Raw genomic sequence first — 18,673 nt, forward strand, 5'->3', positions numbered from 1 at the left:
CCTAGCACAGAGACACCTCTGTCTTCCTGCAGACCTCCTGAGACCGCGGCGCTCCTCACGGTGACTACAGAAAGAAGTGACCAGGTGTGATATCGTTACTGGACCCACACAAGTGTTCTAGCTGGAGAGCAGACCCCAGCCGTGTTCTGTAAAGCCTGCTGAGGTCCAGAGTCTGGGATGTATATGCATCACACAGCGATATATGTGGTCTGTGCCGTCGAAGCAGATTCCCCGGGATGTGCGGAATTCAGAGACTGCCAGGTGTGCTCAGTCCATACAGAAGGAACCTGACCCTGGAATATAATCCGGCCCCAGTGCCCTTATTCTACCCATCAGAGCGATGGATGGAAGGTCACGTGCAGGGGGTAATAAGGGCGAGTGAGGTGACCCGCTGTAAGGCACGGGGGGCCTGTCCGCCTGCATCCTCCTGGCCTGGGGACTGTCTCCCTGATTAGCTGATGAAGACTCTCCTGACCGTCCAGATAATGAGCAATCAAGTCATGCTCCTATTCAGCCTCAATGTCTCCAACAGTAGCGGTGTCCTCACCGGGACAGGTCACACAGCGAGACCCCCAATCACAGCCCCCTTTCTGGGTCCATGGGGGAACATACAGAGATCTGTCAAACAGTTTAACTCTTCAAGTGCCGGAGAGAGCAAAGTAACACCTGCCTGTATCACTGTAGGGTTACATAGAGGACAATGGGAGTGTGATCCCCAGGGCAGTCACAGGGGGAATCCAGGACGGTGACACCCCCCCCCCCCCCCCCGAGTACACGGGGACCCCCAGGACAGAATCAGAGATCCCCAGTACACAGGGACCCCCAGGACACAATCAGAGAGACCCCCAGTACACAGGGACCCCCAGGACAGAATCAGAGAGACCCCCCCCCCCTGTACACAGAGAGACCGCCAGTACACAGGGACCCCCAGGACACAATCACAGAGACCCTTAGGACGAACTCAAGAGAGATACCCAGAATGAGAGAGACCCCAGGACAGAATGAGAGACCCAAGGACATAGACCACCCAGGGCAGTGGCAGAGAGACCCCTAAGACACAGGGACACCCAAAACAGAGACCCCCAGGACAGGACCAGAGACCCTTCCAGGACAGAATGAGAGACCCCAGGAACCCCCCCCCCAGGACAGAGAGAGAGACCCTCAGCACAGAGACCCCTCCAGGACAGAGAGACCCCCAGGACAGAGGCAGAGAAACCCCTCTAGGACAGAAGCAGGGAGCCCCCTCCAGGACAGAATGAGAGACCCCAGGACAGAGAGAGAGACCCTCAGGACAGAGACCCCTCCAGGACAGAGGCAGAGAGACCCCCAGGACAGAGGCAGGGAGCCCCCTCCAGGACAGAATGAGAGACCCCAGGACAGAGAGCCCCCTCCAGCACAGCGATCAGTGACTCACCCCGGTGCTCCGGTCCAGGGTGCCCGCACTGGCCGCCGTTAGCCGGGTGGTGTTGAGCCCCACCAGGGAGGGCAGCGTCTGCGACATCCAGTTGGTGATCATCGCCATGGTGCTCAGCACAACCCCGATCTTCAGCAAAGGCACCGACATGTCTGCTCCGGGCTCCTGCAGCGACGCCTCATGCTGTGCCGGCCGGGCGGGGGGCTGCGCTCTGCAGGGAGCGGGCAGCGGGCATCGCCCGGGGATCCAGCGCAGCGCAGCGCTTCCTGCACATCCTCCCGGCGGCTGTGTGCGGGGGGAGGCGGCGCGGACAGGGGGGTCTCTGTGCCAGGGATGCCCGGTGCCCTCCTCCTGCTGCTGCCCGGTCCTCTGCCGCTGCCTCCGGAACACACAATGCCCAGATCCCCGCCGAGCTGTGCGGCTGCCGCGTACTGACTGATCGGAGGAGGCTCGGGCTGGATAGTGCCGGGGGAGGGGCTGCTGACGTCACTCTCCCTGCCCGGCCCATCTCCCTGCCCAAACCGGCCCTCCCACCTCCTGCTCATACCCACCTATCCATCTCCTGCTCCTACCCACCTATCCATCTCCTGCTAATACCCACCTATCCATCTCCTGCTCCTACCCACCTATCCATCTCCTGCTAATACCCACCTATCCATCTCCTGCTCCTACCCACCTATCCATCTCCTGCTCACACCCACCTATCCATCTCCCTGCCCAAACCGGCCCTCCCACCTCCTCCTGCTCACACCCACCTATCCATCTCCCTGCCCAAACCGGCCCTCCCACCTCCTGCTCATACCCACCTACCCATCTCCTGCTCCTACCCACCTATCCATCTCCTGCTAATACCCACCTATCCATCTCCTGCTCCTACCCACCTATCCATCTCCTGCTCACACCCACCTATCCATCTCCCTGCCCAAACCGGCCCTCCCACCTCCTCCTGCTCACACCCACCTATCCATCTCCTGCTCCTACCCACCTATCCATCTCCTGCTCCTACCCACCTATCCATCTCCTGCTAATACCCACCTATCCATCTCCTGCTCCTACCCACCTATCCATCTCCTGCTCACACCCACCTATCCATCTCCCTGCCCAAACCGGCCCTCCCACCTCCTCCTGCTCACACCCACCTATCCATCTCCCTGCCCAAACCGGCCCTCCCACCTCCTGCTCATACCCACCTACCCATCTCCTGCTCCTACCCACCTATCCATCTCCTGCTAATACCCACCTATCCATCTCCTGCTCCTACCCACCTATCCATCTCCTGCTCACACCCACCTATCCATCTCCCTGCCCAAACCGGCCCTCCCACCTCCTCCTGCTCACACCCACCTATCCATCTCCTGCTCCTACCCACCTATCCATCTCCTGCTCCTACCCACCTATCCATCTCCTGCTCCTACCCACTATCCATCTCCTGCTAATACCCACCTATCCATCTCCTGCTCCTACCCACCTATCCATCTCCTGCTAATACCCACCTATCCATCTCCTGCTCCTACCCACCTATCCATCTCCTGCTCACACCCACCTATCCATCTCCCTGCCCAAACCGGCCCTCCCACCTCCTCCTGCTCACACCCACCTATCCATCTCCTGCTCCTACCCACCTATCCATCTCCTGCTCCTACCCACCTATCCATCTCCTGCTCATACCCACCTATCCATCTCCTGCTCCTACCCACCTATCCATCTCCTGCTCCTGCCCACCTATCCATCTCCTGCTCCTGCCCACCTATCCATCTCCTATCCATCTCCTGCTCCTACCCACCTATCCATCTCCTGCTCCTACCCACCTATCCATCTCCTCATATACCCACCTATCCATCTCCCTGCCCAAACCGGCCCTCCCACCTCCTGCTCACACCCACCTATCCATCTCCCTGCCCAAACCGGCCCTCCCACCTCCTGCTCACACCCACCTATCCATCTCCCTGCCCAAACCGGCCCTCCCACCTCCTGCTCACTCCCACCTATCCATCTCCTGCTCATACCCACCTATCCATCTCCTGCTCACACCCACCTATCCATCTCATGCTCACACCCACCTATCCATCTCCTGCTCATACCCACCTGTCTTTCTCCTGCTCACTCCCACCTATCCATCTCCTGCTCATACCCACCTATCCACCTCCTGCCCATCTCCTGCTCCTACCCACCTATCCATCTCCTGCTCCTGCCCACCTATCCATCTCCTGCTCATACCCACCTATCCATCTCCTGCTCACACCCACCTATCCATCTCCTGCTCATATACCCACCTATCCATCTCCTGCTCCTGCCCACCTATCCATCTCCTATCCATCTCCTGCTCCTACCCACCTATCCATCTCCTGCTCCTGCCCACCTATCCATCTCCTATCCATCTCCTGCTCCTACCCACCTATCCATCTCCTGCTCCTACCCACCTATCCACCTCCTGCTCCTACCCACCTGCCCATCTCCTGCTCCTACCCACCTATCCATCTCCTGCTCCTACCCACCTATCCATCTCCTATCCATCTCCTGCTCCTACTCACCTATCCACCTCCTGCTCCTACCCACCTGCCCATCTCCTGCTCCTACCCACCTATCCATCTCCTATCCATCTCCTGCTCCTACCCACCTATCCATCTCCTGCTCCTACCCACCTACCCATCTCCTGCTCCTACCCACCTACCCATCTCCTGCTCCTACCCACCTATCCATCTCCTGCTCCTGCCCACATATCCATCTCCTGCCCATCTCCTGCTCCTACCCACCTATCCATCTCCTGCTCCTACCCACCTATCCATCTCATGCTACTACCCACCTATCCACCTCCTGCTCCTACCCACCTGCCCATCTCCTGCTCCTACCCACCTATCCATCTCCTGCTCCTACCCACCTGCCCATCTCCTGCTCCTACCCACCTATCCATCTCCTCCTACCCACCTATCCACCTCCTGCTCCTACCCACCTGCCCATCTCCTGCTCCTACCCACCTATCCATCTCCTGCTCCTACCCACCTGCCCATCTCCTGCTCCTACCCACCTATCCATCTCCTGCTCCTACCCACCTGACCATCTCTTGCTCCTACCCACCTATCCATCTCCTGCTCCTACCCACCTATCCACCTCCTGCTCCTACCCACCTGCCCATCTCCTGCTCCTACCCACCTATCCATCTCCTGCTCCTACCCACCTGCCCATCTCCTGCTCCTACCCACCTACCCATCTCCTGCTCCTACCCACCTGCCCATCTCCTGCTCCTACCCACCTACCCACCTCCTGCTCCTACCCACCTGCCCATCAATCTCCTGCTCCTACCCACCTATCCATCTCCTGCTCCTACCCACCTATCCATCTCCTCCACCGATACACCCCTCTCCCCTGTACCCCTCTCTCCCTGTAACCCTCTCTCCCTGTACCCCACCCTGATACACCCCTCTCCCCTGTACCCCTCTCTCCCTGTACCCCACCCTGATACACCCCTCTCCCCTGTACCCCTCTCTCCCTGTACCCCACCCTGATACACCCCTCTCTCCCTGTAACCCTCTCTCCCTGTACCCCACCCTGATACACCCCTCTCCCCTGTAACCCTCTCTCCCTGATACACCCCTCTCCCTGTACCCCACCCTGATACACCCCTCTCCTCTGTACCCCTCTCTCCCTGTACCCCACCCTGATACACCCCTCTTCCCTGTACCCCTCTCTCCCTGTATCCCACCCTGATACACCCCTCTCCTCTGTACCCCTCTCTCCCTGTACCCCACCCTGATACACCCCTCTCCCCTGTACCCCTCTCTCCCTGTACCCCACCCTGATACACCCCTCTCCCCTGTACCCCTCTCTCCCTGTACCCCACCCTGATACACCCCTCTCTCCCTGTAACCCTCTCTCCCTGTACCCCACCCTGATACACCCCTCTCCCCTGTAACCCTCTCTCCCTGATACACCCCTCTCCCTGTACCCCACCCTGATACACCCCTCTCCTCTGTACCCCTCTCTCCCTGTACCCCACCCTGATACACCCCTCTCCCCTGTACCCCTCTCTCCCTGTACCCCACCCTGATACACCCCTCTCCCCTGTACCCCTCTCTCCCTGTACCCCACCCTGATACACCCCTCTCCCCTGTACCCCTCTCTCCCTCTACCCCACCCTGATACACCCCTCTCCCCTGTAACCCTCTCTCCCTGATACACCCCTCTCCCTGTACCCCACCCTGATACACCCCTCTCTCCTGTACCCCTCTCTCCCTGTACCCCACCCTTATACATCCCTCTCCCCTGTACCCCACCCTGATACACCCCTCTAACCTGTACCCCTCTCTCCCTGTACCCCACCATTATACATCCCTCTCCTCTGTACCCCACCCTGATACACCCCTCTAACCTGTACCCCTCTCTCCCTGTACCCCACCATTATACATCCCTCTCCTCTGTACCCCTCACTCCCTGTACCCCACCCTTATACACCCCTCTCCCCTGTACCCCTCTCTCCCTGTACCCCACCCTGATACACCCCTCTCTCCCTGTACCCCTCTCTCCCTGTACCCCACCCTGATACACGCCTCTCCCCAGTACCCTCTCTCCCTGTACCCCACCCTGATACACGCCTCTTCCCAGTACCCTCTCTCCCTCTACCCCACCCTGATACACCCCTCTTCCTGTACCCCTCTCTCCCTGTACCCCTCTCCCTGTACTCCACCCTGATACACCCCTCTCCCCTGTACCCCTCTCTCCCTGTACCCCACCCTTATACATCCCTCTCCCCTGTACCCCACCCTGATACACCCCTCTAACCTGTACCCCTCTCTCCCTGTACCTCACCCTTATACACCCCTCTCCCCTGTAAACCTCCTTCCTTCCTCTCTCATGTATCCTCCTCCTCTGCCCTCTCTCAGCACACTCAGTATAAGTATTGCAACAAAGAGGATAACTGTGAGTAGGGGAGAAAGGAGAAGTAACACTACACCTGGAACACTACACCTGGAACACTACACCTGGAACACTACACCTGGAACACTATACCTGGAACACTACACCTGGAACACTACACCCTGGAATACTACACCTGGAACACTACACCCTGGAATACTACACCTGGAACACTACACCTGGAAAACTATACCTGGAACACTACACCTGGAACACTACAAACACTACACCTGGAACACTACACCCTGGAATACTACACCCTGGAATACTACACCTGGAACACTACACCTGGAACACTATACCTGGAACACTACACCTGGAACACTACACCTGGAACACTACACCCTGGAACACTACACCTGGAATACTACACCTGGAACACTACACCTGGAATACTACACCTGGAACACTACACCTGGAACACTATACCTGGAATACTACACCTGGAACACTATACCTGGAGTACTACACCTGGAACACTACACTTGGAACACTACACCTGGAACACAACACCTGGAATACTACACCTGGAACACTACACCCTGGAATACTACACCTGGAACACTACACCTGGAACACTATACCTGGAACACTACACCTGGAACACTACACCTGGAACACTACACCCTGGAATACTACACCTGGAACACTACACCTGGAACACTACACCCTGGAACACTACACCTGGAATACTACACCTGGAACACTACACCTGGAATACTACACCTGGAACACTACACCTGGAACACTATACCTGGAATACTACACCTGGAACACTATACCTGGAGTACTACACCTGGAACACTACACTTGGAACACTACACCTGGAACACAACACCTGGAATACTACACCTGGAACACTACACCTGGAACACTACACCTGGAACACTACACCCTGGAATACTACACCTGGAACACTACACCTGGAACACTATACCTGGAACACTACACCTGGAACACTACACCCTGGAATACTACACCTGGAACACTACACCTGGAACACTACACCTGGAACACTATACCTGGAACACTACACCTGGAACACTACACCTGGAATACTACACCTGGAACACTACACCTGGAATATGAGCGGGTTCGGTTTCTTTGAATCCGAACCCGCACGAACTTCACTTTTTTTTTTTCCACGGGTCCGAGCGACTCGGATCTTCCCGCCTTGCTCGGTTAACCCGAGCGCGCCCGAACGTCATCATGACGCTGTCGGATTCTCGCGAGGCTCGGATTCTATCGCGAGACTCGGATTCTATATAAGGAGCCGCGCGTCGCCGCCATTTTCACTCGTGCATTGAGATTGATAGGGAGAGGACGTGTCTGGCGTCCTCTCCATTAGAATAGAGATAGATAGATTAGATAGAGAGAGATTGTGCAGAGTCGCAGACAGAGTTAGTTTACCACAGTCAGTGACCAGTGCAGTTGCTAGTTAACTTTTATTTAATATAATATATCCGTTCACTTCTCTCTGCTATATCCGTTCTCTGCCTGAAAAAAAAAACGATACACAGCACAGTCAGTCACACAGTGTGACTCAGTCTGTGTGCACTCAGCTCAGCCCAGTGTGCTGCACAGTCATCAATGTATAAATTAAAAGCTTATAATTAATTGTGGGGGAGACTGGGGAGCACTGCAGGTTGTTAGCAGGAGCCAGGAGTACAATTATATTAATTAACAGTGCACACTTTTGCTGCAGGAGTGGTGACCAGTGCCTGACCACCAGTATAGTATTGTTGTATACTACTAATATCTCTTTAAATATCAACCAGTCTATATTAGCAGCAGACACAGTACAGTGCGGTAGTTCACGGCTGTGGCTACCTCTGTGTCGGCACACGGCAGGCAGTCCGTCCGACCAGAATTGTATTATTTATTATTATATACCTACCACCTAACCGTGGTTTTTTTTTCATTCTTTATACCGTCATAGTGTCATCCTAATTGTTACGAGTATACTACTATCTCTTTATCAACCAGTGTACAGTGCGGTAGTTCACGGCTGTGGCTACCTCTGTGTCGGCACGCGGCAGGCAGTCCGTCCGACCAGAATTGTATTATTTATTATTATATACCTACCACCTAACCGTGGTTTTTTTTTTCATTCTTTATACCGTCATAGTGTCATCCTAATTGTTACGAGTATACTACTATCTCTTTATCAACCAGTGTACAGTGCGGTAGTTCACGGCTGTGGCTACCTCTGTGTCGGCACACGGCAGGCAGTCCGTCCGACCAGAATTGTATTATTTATTATTATATACCTACCACCTAACCGTGGTTTTTTTTTCATTCTTTATACCGTCATAGTGTCATCCTAATTGTTACGAGTATACTACTATCTCTTTATCAACCAGTGTACAGTGCGGTAGTTCACGGCTGTGGCTACCTCTGTGTCGGCACACGGCAGGCAGTCCGTCCGACCAGAATTGTATTATTTATTATTATATACCTACCACCTAACCGTGGTTTTTTTTTCATTCTTTATACCGTCATAGTGTCATCCTAATTGTTACGAGTATACTACTATCTCTTTATCAACCAGTGTACAGTGCGGTAGTTCACGGCTGTGGCTACCTCTGTGTCGGCACACGGCAGGCAGTCCGTCCGACCAGAATTGTATTATTTATTATTATATACCTACCACCTAACCGTGGTTTTTTTTTCATTCTTTATACCGTCATAGTGTCATCCTAATTGTTACGAGTATACTACTATCTCTTTATCAACCAGTGTACAGTGCGGTAGTTCACGGCTGTGGCTACCTCTGTGTCGGCAGTCGGCAGGCAGTCCGTCCATCCATAATTGTATTATTATTATAATATATACCACCTAACCGTGGTTTTTTTTTCATTCTTTATACCGTCATAGTGTCATACTAGTTGTTACGAGTATACTACTATCTCTTTATCAACCAGTGTACAGTGCGGTAGTTCACGGCTGTGGCTACCTCTGTGTCGGCAGTCGGCAGGCAGTCCGTCCATCCATAATTGTATTATTATTATAATATATACCACCTAACTGTGGTTTTTTTTGCATTCTTTATACCGTCGTCATAGTGTCATACTAGTTGTTACGAGTATACTACTATCTCTTTATCAACCAGTGTACAGTGCGGTAGTTCACGGCTGTGGCTACCTCTGTGTCGGCAGTCGGCAGGCAGTCCGTCCATCCATAATTGTATTATTATTATAATATATACCACCTAACCGTGGTTTTTTTTTCATTCTTTATACCGTCGTCATAGTGTCATACTAGTTGTTACGAGTATACTACTATCTCTTTATCAACCAGTGTACAGTGCGGTAGTTCACGGCTGTGGCTACCTCTGTGTCGGCAGTCGGCAGGCAGTCCGTCCATCCATAATTGTATTATTATTATAATATATACCACCTAACCGTGGTTTTTTTTTCATTCTTTATACCGTCGTCATAGTGTCATACTAGTTGTTACGAGTATACTACTATCTCTTTATCAACCAGTGTACAGTGCGGTAGTTCACGGCTGTGGCTACCTCTGTGTCGGCAGTCGGCAGGCAGTCCGTCCATCCATAATTGTATTATTATTATAATATATACCACCTAACTGTGGTTTTTTTTGCATTCTTTATACCGTCGTCATAGTGTCATACTAGTTGTTACGAGTATACTACTATCTCTTTATCAACCAGTGTACAGTGCGGTAGTTCACGGCTGTGGCTACCTCTGTGTCGGCAGTCGGCAGGCAGTCCGTCCATCCATAATTGTATTATTATTATAATATATACCACCTAACCGTGGTTTTTTTTTCATTCTTTATACCGTCGTCATAGTGTCATACTAGTTGTTACGAGTATACTACTATCTCTTTATCAACCAGTGTACAGTGCGGTAGTTCACGGCTGTGGCTACCTCTGTGTCGGCAGTCGGCAGGCAGTCCGTCCATCCATAATTGTATTATTATTATAATATATACCACCTAACCGTGGTTTTTTTTTCATTCTTTATACCGTCGTCATAGTGTCATACTAGTTGTTACGAGTATACTACTATCTCTTTATCAACCAGTGTACAGTGCGGTAGTTCACGGCTGTGGCTACCTCTGTGTCGGCAGTCGGCAGGCAGTCCGTCCATCCATAATTGTATTATTATTATAATATATACCACCTAACCGTGGTTTTTTTTTCATTCTTTATACCGTCGTCATAGTGTCATACTAGTTGTTACGAGTATACTACTATCTCTTTATCAACCAGTGTACAGTGCGGTAGTTCACGGCTGTGGCTACCTCTGTGTCGGCAGTCGGCAGGCAGTCCGTCCATCCATAATTGTATTATTATTATAATATATACCACCTAACCGTGGTTTTTTTATACCACCTAACCGTGGCAGTCCGTCCATAATTGTATACTAGTATCCAATCCATCCATCTCCATTGTTTACCTGAGGTGCCTTTTAGTTCTGCCTATAAAATATGGAGAACAAAAAAGTTGAGGTTCCAAAATTAGGGAAAGATCAAGATCCACTTCCACCTCGTGCTGAAGCTGCTGCCACTAGTCATGGCCGAGACGATGAAATGCCAGCAACGTCGTCTGCCAAGGCCGATGCCCAATGTCATAGTACAGAGCATGTCAAATCCAAAACACCAAATATCAGAAAAAAAAGGACTCCAAAACCTAAAATAAAATTGTCGGAGGAGAAGCGTAAACTTGCCAATATGCCATTTACCACACGGAGTGGCAAGGAACGGCTGAGGCCCTGGCCTATGTTCATGGCTAGTGGTTCAGCTTCACATGAGGATGGAAGCACTCAGCCTCTCGCTAGAAAACTGAAAAGACTCAAGCTGGCAAAAGCACCGCAAAGAACTGTGCGTTCTTTGAAATCCCAAATCCACAAGGAGAGTCCAATTGTGTCGTTTGCGATGCCTGACCTTCCCAACACTGGACGTGAAGAGCATGCGCCTTCCACTATTTGCATGCCCCCTGCAAGTGCTGGAAGGAGCACCCGCAGTCCAGTTCCTGATAGTCAGATTGAAGATGTCAGTGTTGAAGTACACCAGGATGAGGAGGATATGGGTGTTGCTGGCGCTGGGGAGGAAATTGACCAGGAGGATTCTGATGGTGAGGTGGTTTGTTTAAGTCAGGCACCCGGGGAGACACCTGTTGTCCGTGGGAGGAATATGGCCGTTGACATGCCAGGTGAAAATACCAAAAAAATCAGCTCTTCGGTGTGGAGGTATTTCACCAGAAATGTGGACAACAGGTGTCAAGCCGTGTGTTCCCTTTGTCAAGCTGTAATAAGTAGGGGTAAGGACGTTAACCACCTCGGAACATCCTCCCTTATACGTCACCTGCAGCGCATTCATAATAAGTCAGTGACAAGTTCAAAAACTTTGGGTGACAGCGGAAGCAGTCCACTGACCAGTAAATCCCTTCCTCTTGTAACCAAGCTCACGCAAACCACCCCACCAACTCCCTCAGTGTCAATTTCCTCCTTCCCCAGGAATGCCAATAGTCCTGCAGGCCATGTCACTGGCAAGTCTGACGAGTCCTTTCCTGCCTGGGATTCCTCCGATGCATCCTTGCGTGTAACGCCTACTGCTGCTGGCGCTGCTGTTGTTGCCGCTGGGAGTCGATGGTCATCCCAGAGGGGAAGTCGTAAGCCCACTTGTACTACTTCCAGTAAGCAATTGACTGTTCAACAGTCCTTTGCGAGGAAGATGAAATATCACAGCAGTCATCCTACTGCAAAGCGGATAACTGAGTCCTTGACAACTATGTTGGTGTTAGACGTGCGTCCGGTATCCGCCGTTAGTTCACAGGGAACTAGACAATTTATTGAGGCAGTGTGCCCCCGTTACCAAATACCATCTAGGTTCCACTTCTCTAGGCAGGCGATACCGAGAATGTACACGGACGTCAGAAAAAGACTCACCAGTGTCCTAAAAAATGCAGTTGTACCCAATGTCCACTTAACCACGGACATGTGGACAAGTGGAGCAGGGCAGGGTCAGGACTATATGACTGTGACAGCCCACTGGGTAGATGTATGGACTCCCGCCGCAAGAACAGCAGCGGCGGCACCAGTAGCAGCATCTCGCAAACGCCAACTCTTTCCTAGGCAGGCTACGCTTTGTATCACCGCTTTCCAGAATACGCACACAGCTGAAAACCTCTTACGGCAACTGAGGAAGATCATCGCGGAATGGCTTACCCCAATTGGACTCTCCTGTGGATTTGTGGCATCGGACAACGCCAGCAATATTGTGTGTGCATTAAATATGGGCAAATTCCAGCACGTCCCATGTTTTGCACATACCTTGAATTTGGTGGTGCAGAATTTTTTAAAAAACGACAGGGGCGTGCAAGAGATGCTGTCGGTGGCCAGAAAAATTGCGGGACACTTTCGGCGTACAGGCACCACGTACAGAAGACTGGAGCACCACCAAAAACTACTGAACCTGCCCTGCCATCATCTGAAGCAAGAAGTGGTAACGAGGTGGAATTCAACCCTCTATATGCTTCAGAGGTTGGAGGAGCAGCAAAAGGCCATTCAAGCCTATACAATTGAGCACGATATAGGAGATGGAATGCACCTGTCTCAAGTGCAGTGGAGAATGATTTCAACGTTGTGCAAGGTTCTGATGCCCTTTGAACTTGCCACACGTGAAGTCAGTTCAGACACTGCCAGCCTGAGTCAGGTCATTCCCCTCATCAGGCTTTTGCAGAAGAAGCTGGAGGCATTGAAGAAGGAGCTAACACGGAGCGATTCCGCTAGGCATGTGGGACTTGTGGATGCAGCCCTTAATTCGCTTAACAAGGATTCACGGGTGGTCAATCTGTTGAAATCAGAGCACTACATTTTGGCCACCGTGCTCGATCCTAGATTTAAAGCCTACCTTGGATCTCTCTTTCCGGCAGACACAGGTCTGCTGGGGTTGAAAGACCTGCTGGTGACAAAATTGTCAAGTCAAGCGGAACGCGACCTGTCAACATCTCCTCCTTCACATTCTCCCGCAACTGGGGGTGCGAGGAAAAGGCTCAGAATTCCGAGCCCACCCGCTGGCGGTGATGCAGGGCAGTCTGGAGCGACTGCTGATGCTGACATCTGGTCCGGACTGAAGGACCTGACAACGATTACGGACATGTCGTCTACTGTCACTGCATATGATTCTCTCAACATTGATAGAATGGTGGAGGATTATATGAGTGACCGCATCCAAGTAGGCACGTCACACAGTCCGTACTTATACTGGCAGGAAAAAGAGGCAATTTGGAGGCCCTTGCACAAACTGGCTTTATTCTACCTAAGTTGCCCTCCCACAAGTGTGTACTCCGAAAGAGTGTTTAGTGCCGCCGCTCACCTTGTCAGCAATCGGCGTACGAGGTTACATCCAGAAAATGTGGAGAAGATGATGTTCATTAAAATGAATTATAATCAATTCCTCCGCGGAGACATTGACCAGCAGCAATTGCCTCCACAAAGTACACAGGGAGCTGAGATGGTGGATTCCAGTGGGGACGAATTGATAATCTGTGAGGAGGGGGATGTACACGGTGATATATCGGAGGGTGAAGATGAGGTGGACATCTTGCCTCTGTAGAGCCAGTTTGTGCAAGGAGAGATTAATTGCTTCTTTTTTGGGGGGGGTCCAAACCAACCCGTCATATCAGTCACAGTCGTGTGGCAGACCCTGTCACTGAAATGATGGGTTGGTTAAAGTGTGCATGTCCTGTTTTGTTTATACAACATAAGGGTGGGTGGGAGGGCCCAAGGATAATTCCATCTTGCACCTCTTTTTTCTTTTCTTTTTCTTTGCATCATGTGCTGATTGGGGAGGGTTTTTTGGAAGGGACATCCTGCGTGACACTGCAGTGCCACTCCTAGATGGGCCCGGTGTTTGTGTCGGCCACTAGGGTCGCTTATCTTACTCACACAGCGACCTCGGTGCAAATTTTAGGACTAAAAATAATATTGTGAGGTGTGATGTGTTCAGAATAGGCTGAAAATGAGTGTAAATTATGTTTTTTGAGGTTAATAATACTTTGGGATCAAAATTACCCCCAAATTCTATGATTTAAGCTGTTTTTTAGGGTTTTTTGAAAAAAACACCCGAATCCAAAACACACCCGAATCCGACAAAAATAATTCGGTGAGGTTTTGCCAAAACGCGTTCGAACCCAAAACACGGCCGCGGAACCGAACCCAAAACCAAAACACAAAACCCGAAAAATTTCAGGCGCTCATCTCTATGGAATACTACACCTGGAACACTACACCTGGAACACTATACCTGGAACACTACACCTGGAACACTACACCTGGAACACTACACCTGGAACACTACACCTGGAACACTATACCTGGAACACTACACCTGGAACACTACACCTGGAATACTACACCTGGAACACTACACCTGGAACACTACACCCTGGAATACTACACCTGGAACACTACACCCTGGAATACTACACCTGGAACACTACACCTGGAAAACTATACCTGGAACACTACACCTGGAACACTACAAACACTACACCTGGAACACTACACCCTGGAATACTACACCCTGGAATACTACACCTGGAACACTACACCTGGAACACTACACCTGGAACACTACACCTGGAATACTACACCTGGAACACTACACCTGGAACACTACACCCTGGAATACTACACATGGAACACTACACCCTGGAATACTACACCTGGAACACTACACCTGGAAAACTATACCTGGAACACTACACCTGGAACACTACAAACACTACACCTGGAACACTACACCCTGGAATACTACACCCTGGAATACTACACCAGGAACACTACACCTGGAACACTATACCTGGAACACTACACCTGGAACACTACACCTGGAACACTACACCCTGGAACACTACACCTGGAATACTACACCTGGAACACTACACCTGGAATACTACACCTGGAACACTACACCTGGAACACTATACCAGGAATACTACACCTGGAACACTATACCTGGAATACTACACCTGGAACACTACACCTGGAACACTACACCTGGAACACAACACCTGGAACACTACACCTGGAATACTACACCTGGAACACTACACCTGGAACACTACACCCTGGAATACTACACCTGGAACACTACACCTGGAACACTATACCTGGAACACTACACCTGGAACACTACACCTGGAACACTACACCCTGGAATACTACACCTGGAACACTACACCTGGAACACTACACCCTGGAACACTACACCTGGAATACTACACCTGGAACACTACACCTGGAATACTACACCTGGTACACTACACCTGGAACACTATACCTGGAATACTACACCTGGAACACTATACCTGGAGTACTACACCTGGAACACTACACTTGGAACACTACACCTGGAACACAACACCTGGAATACTACACCTGGAACACTACACCTGGAACACTACACCTGGAACACTACACCCTGGAATACTACACCTGGAACACTACACCTGGAACACTATACCTGGAACACTACACCTGGAACACTACACCTGGAACACTACACCTGGAACACTACACCCTGGAATACTACACCTGGAACACTACACCTGGAACACTACACCTGGAACACTACACCTGGAACACTATACCTGGAACACTACACCTGGAATACTACACCTGGAACACTACACCTGGAACACTACACCTGGAATACTACACCTGGAACACTACACCTGGAACACTATACCTGGAATACTACACCTGAAACACTATACCTGGAACACTACACCTGGAACACTACACCTGGACACACCACACTGGGCTGCAAGTAGTGGAAATAAATTTATTACTTTTGCACGCAGAGTAAATACTGGCTGCTTTTGCATGTAGCCCACACGTGCTCATGCTGGCCAGTTTTGTTTTACACTGCAATTTAGGTTTGAGTTTGGACACGTCCCTCACAAATCTGAGGGGTTTATTTACTAAGCGTTGGGTTCTAAAACCTGTCGCTTCCGATGATGTTAATGCCTGATATGTAAGAAGACGATGTATTATTAGCAGACAATGATTTACGTAAAAATAAAATCATTGCCTTTTTAAATTTTGGGTACAAATGCGATCGGAAGCGCCAGGTTTTAGACCATGACACTTAGTAAATAAGCCCCCAAGTCTTTGCACATTTTACATGTTCCCCACATTGCCAAGGTGCAGAGTTCCTTGCTTTTTTCTGCACTGAATCAGCCATAAAGTTCCAGCATTAAAAATACTGAGGCTCATTTCTAAGGACACTCTGTATATACCAGGGACAGTCTGTCTCTATAGCTCCTTTATTGGGCACTTCCAAATAATCCTCTCTCCTCACTGCAAATAATATCACTCACTGTATATATAATAATATCACACTTACTAAATATAATAATGTCTCACTGCATATAATAATAATAATAATAATAATAATAATAATAATAATAACAATAATATCACACTTACTAAATATAATAATGTCTCACTCACTGCATATAATAAATAATAATAATAATATCACACTTACTAAATATAATAATGTCTCACTCACTGCATATAATAATAATAATAATAATAATAATAATAATATCACACTTACTAAATATAATAATGTCTCACTGCATATAATAATAATAATAATAATAATAATAATAATATCACACTTACTAAATATAATAATGTCTCACTGCATATAATAATAATAATAATAATAATAATAATAATAATAATATCACACTTACTAAATATAATAATGTCTCACTGCATATAATAATAATAATAATAATAATAATAATAATAATATCACACTTACTAAATATAATAATGTCTCACTCACTGCATATAATAATAATAATAATAATAATAATAATAATAATAATAATAATAATAATATCACACTTACTAAATATAATAATGTCTCACTGCATATAATAATAATAATAATAATAATAATAATAATAATATCACACTTACTAAATATAATAATGTCTCACTCACTGCATATAATAAATAATAATAATAATAATAATAATAATATCACACTTACTAAATATAATAATGTCTCACTGCATATAATAAATAATAATAATAATAATAATAATAATAATATCACACTTACTAAATATAATAATGTCTCACTCACTGCATATAATAAATAATAATAATAATAATATCATCACACTCACTGCATATAATAAACTAGGCGCTTCATAGCGCCCTACGGGCGCTCTTCACACCGTCGAAAGGGGCTACGCCCCCTTAACCCCTGCACGCCTTGCTGGGGTTCAATATTTGTATGAGTATTGCCTGCATTCCTAGGTTTGTTACTGGTTAAATATTGCACGACGAAAGTGCTTCCGATGGTGAAGGGGGCAAAGCCCCTTGCGCATGGTACGCAGCGTGCATGCGCTAAGTACTTTCACACAAAACTTTGTAGTTTTACCCAAGCTCGAGCAACGTTTTTCAGTCGCTCGAGTGATCGTAGTATGATTGACGGAAGTGGGTGTTTCTGGGCGGCAACTCAGCGTTTTCAGGGAGTGTGCTAAAAAACGTAGGCGTGCCAGGCAAAAACGCAGGAGTGGCTGGAGAAACGGGGGAGTGGCTGGCCGAACGCAGGGCGTGTTTGTGACATCAAACCAGGAACCAAACAGTCTGCAGTGATCGCAATCTAGGAGTAGGTCTGGAGCTACTCAGAAACTGCAGGGAAATGTTTAATAGCAGAACTGCGAACCTTTCGTTCGCACTTCTGCTAAGCTAAGATACACTCCCAGAGGGCGGCGGCTTAGCGTGTGCACTGCTGCTAAAAGCAGCTAGCGAGCGAACAACTCGGAATGAGCGCCAAAATGTCTTACTGCATATAACAATGTATCACTCACTGCATATAATGTCTTACTGCATATAACAATGTATCACTCACTGCATATAATGTCTTACTGCATATAACAATGTATCACTCACTGCATATAATGTCTTACTGCATATAACAATGTATCACTCACTGCATATAATGTCTTACTGCATATAACAATGTATCACTCACTGCATATAATGTCTTACTGCATATAACAATGTATCACTCACTGCATATAATGTCTTACTGCATATAACAATGTATCACTCACTGCATATAATGTCTTACTGCATATAACAATGTATCACTCACTGCATATAATGTCTTACTGCATATAACAATGTATCACTCACTGCATATAGGGGGTCATTCCGAGTTGATCTCTCGCTAGCTAGTTTTAGCAGCCATGCAAATGCTATGCCGCCGCCCACTGAGGAGTGTATTTTAGCTTAGCAGAAGTGTGAACGCATGTGCAGCCGAGCTCTGCAAAAACAGTTT

The 18,673-nt window shown here is 49.0% G+C and overlaps 1 protein-coding gene across 2 annotated transcripts in view; it reads right to left on the minus strand.

Moving 5' to 3' along the window:
• The window catches only part of OLFM1 (olfactomedin 1), a 104,688-nt gene that overhangs the window by 42,575 nt on the left and 43,440 nt on the right, over positions 1-18,673 (minus strand). Inside the window, exon 1 of one of the 2 annotated variants that reach the window (XM_063935900.1) lies at positions 1,415-1,868. The exons of the other annotated variant lie outside the window; for it this stretch is intronic. Within the exon in view, the coding sequence (XP_063791970.1) occupies positions 1,415-1,564 (150 nt within the window). The 5' untranslated portion in view covers positions 1,565-1,868. Of the gene's footprint in view, positions 1-1,414; positions 1,869-18,673 lie in introns of those variants that run through there. 2 annotated transcript variants of the gene reach the window in all.

Source organism: Pseudophryne corroboree, chromosome 8 (assembly GCF_028390025.1).
Source record: "Pseudophryne corroboree isolate aPseCor3 chromosome 8, aPseCor3.hap2, whole genome shotgun sequence".
In the NCBI taxonomy this organism is placed as follows: Eukaryota; Metazoa; Chordata; class Amphibia; order Anura; family Myobatrachidae; genus Pseudophryne; species Pseudophryne corroboree.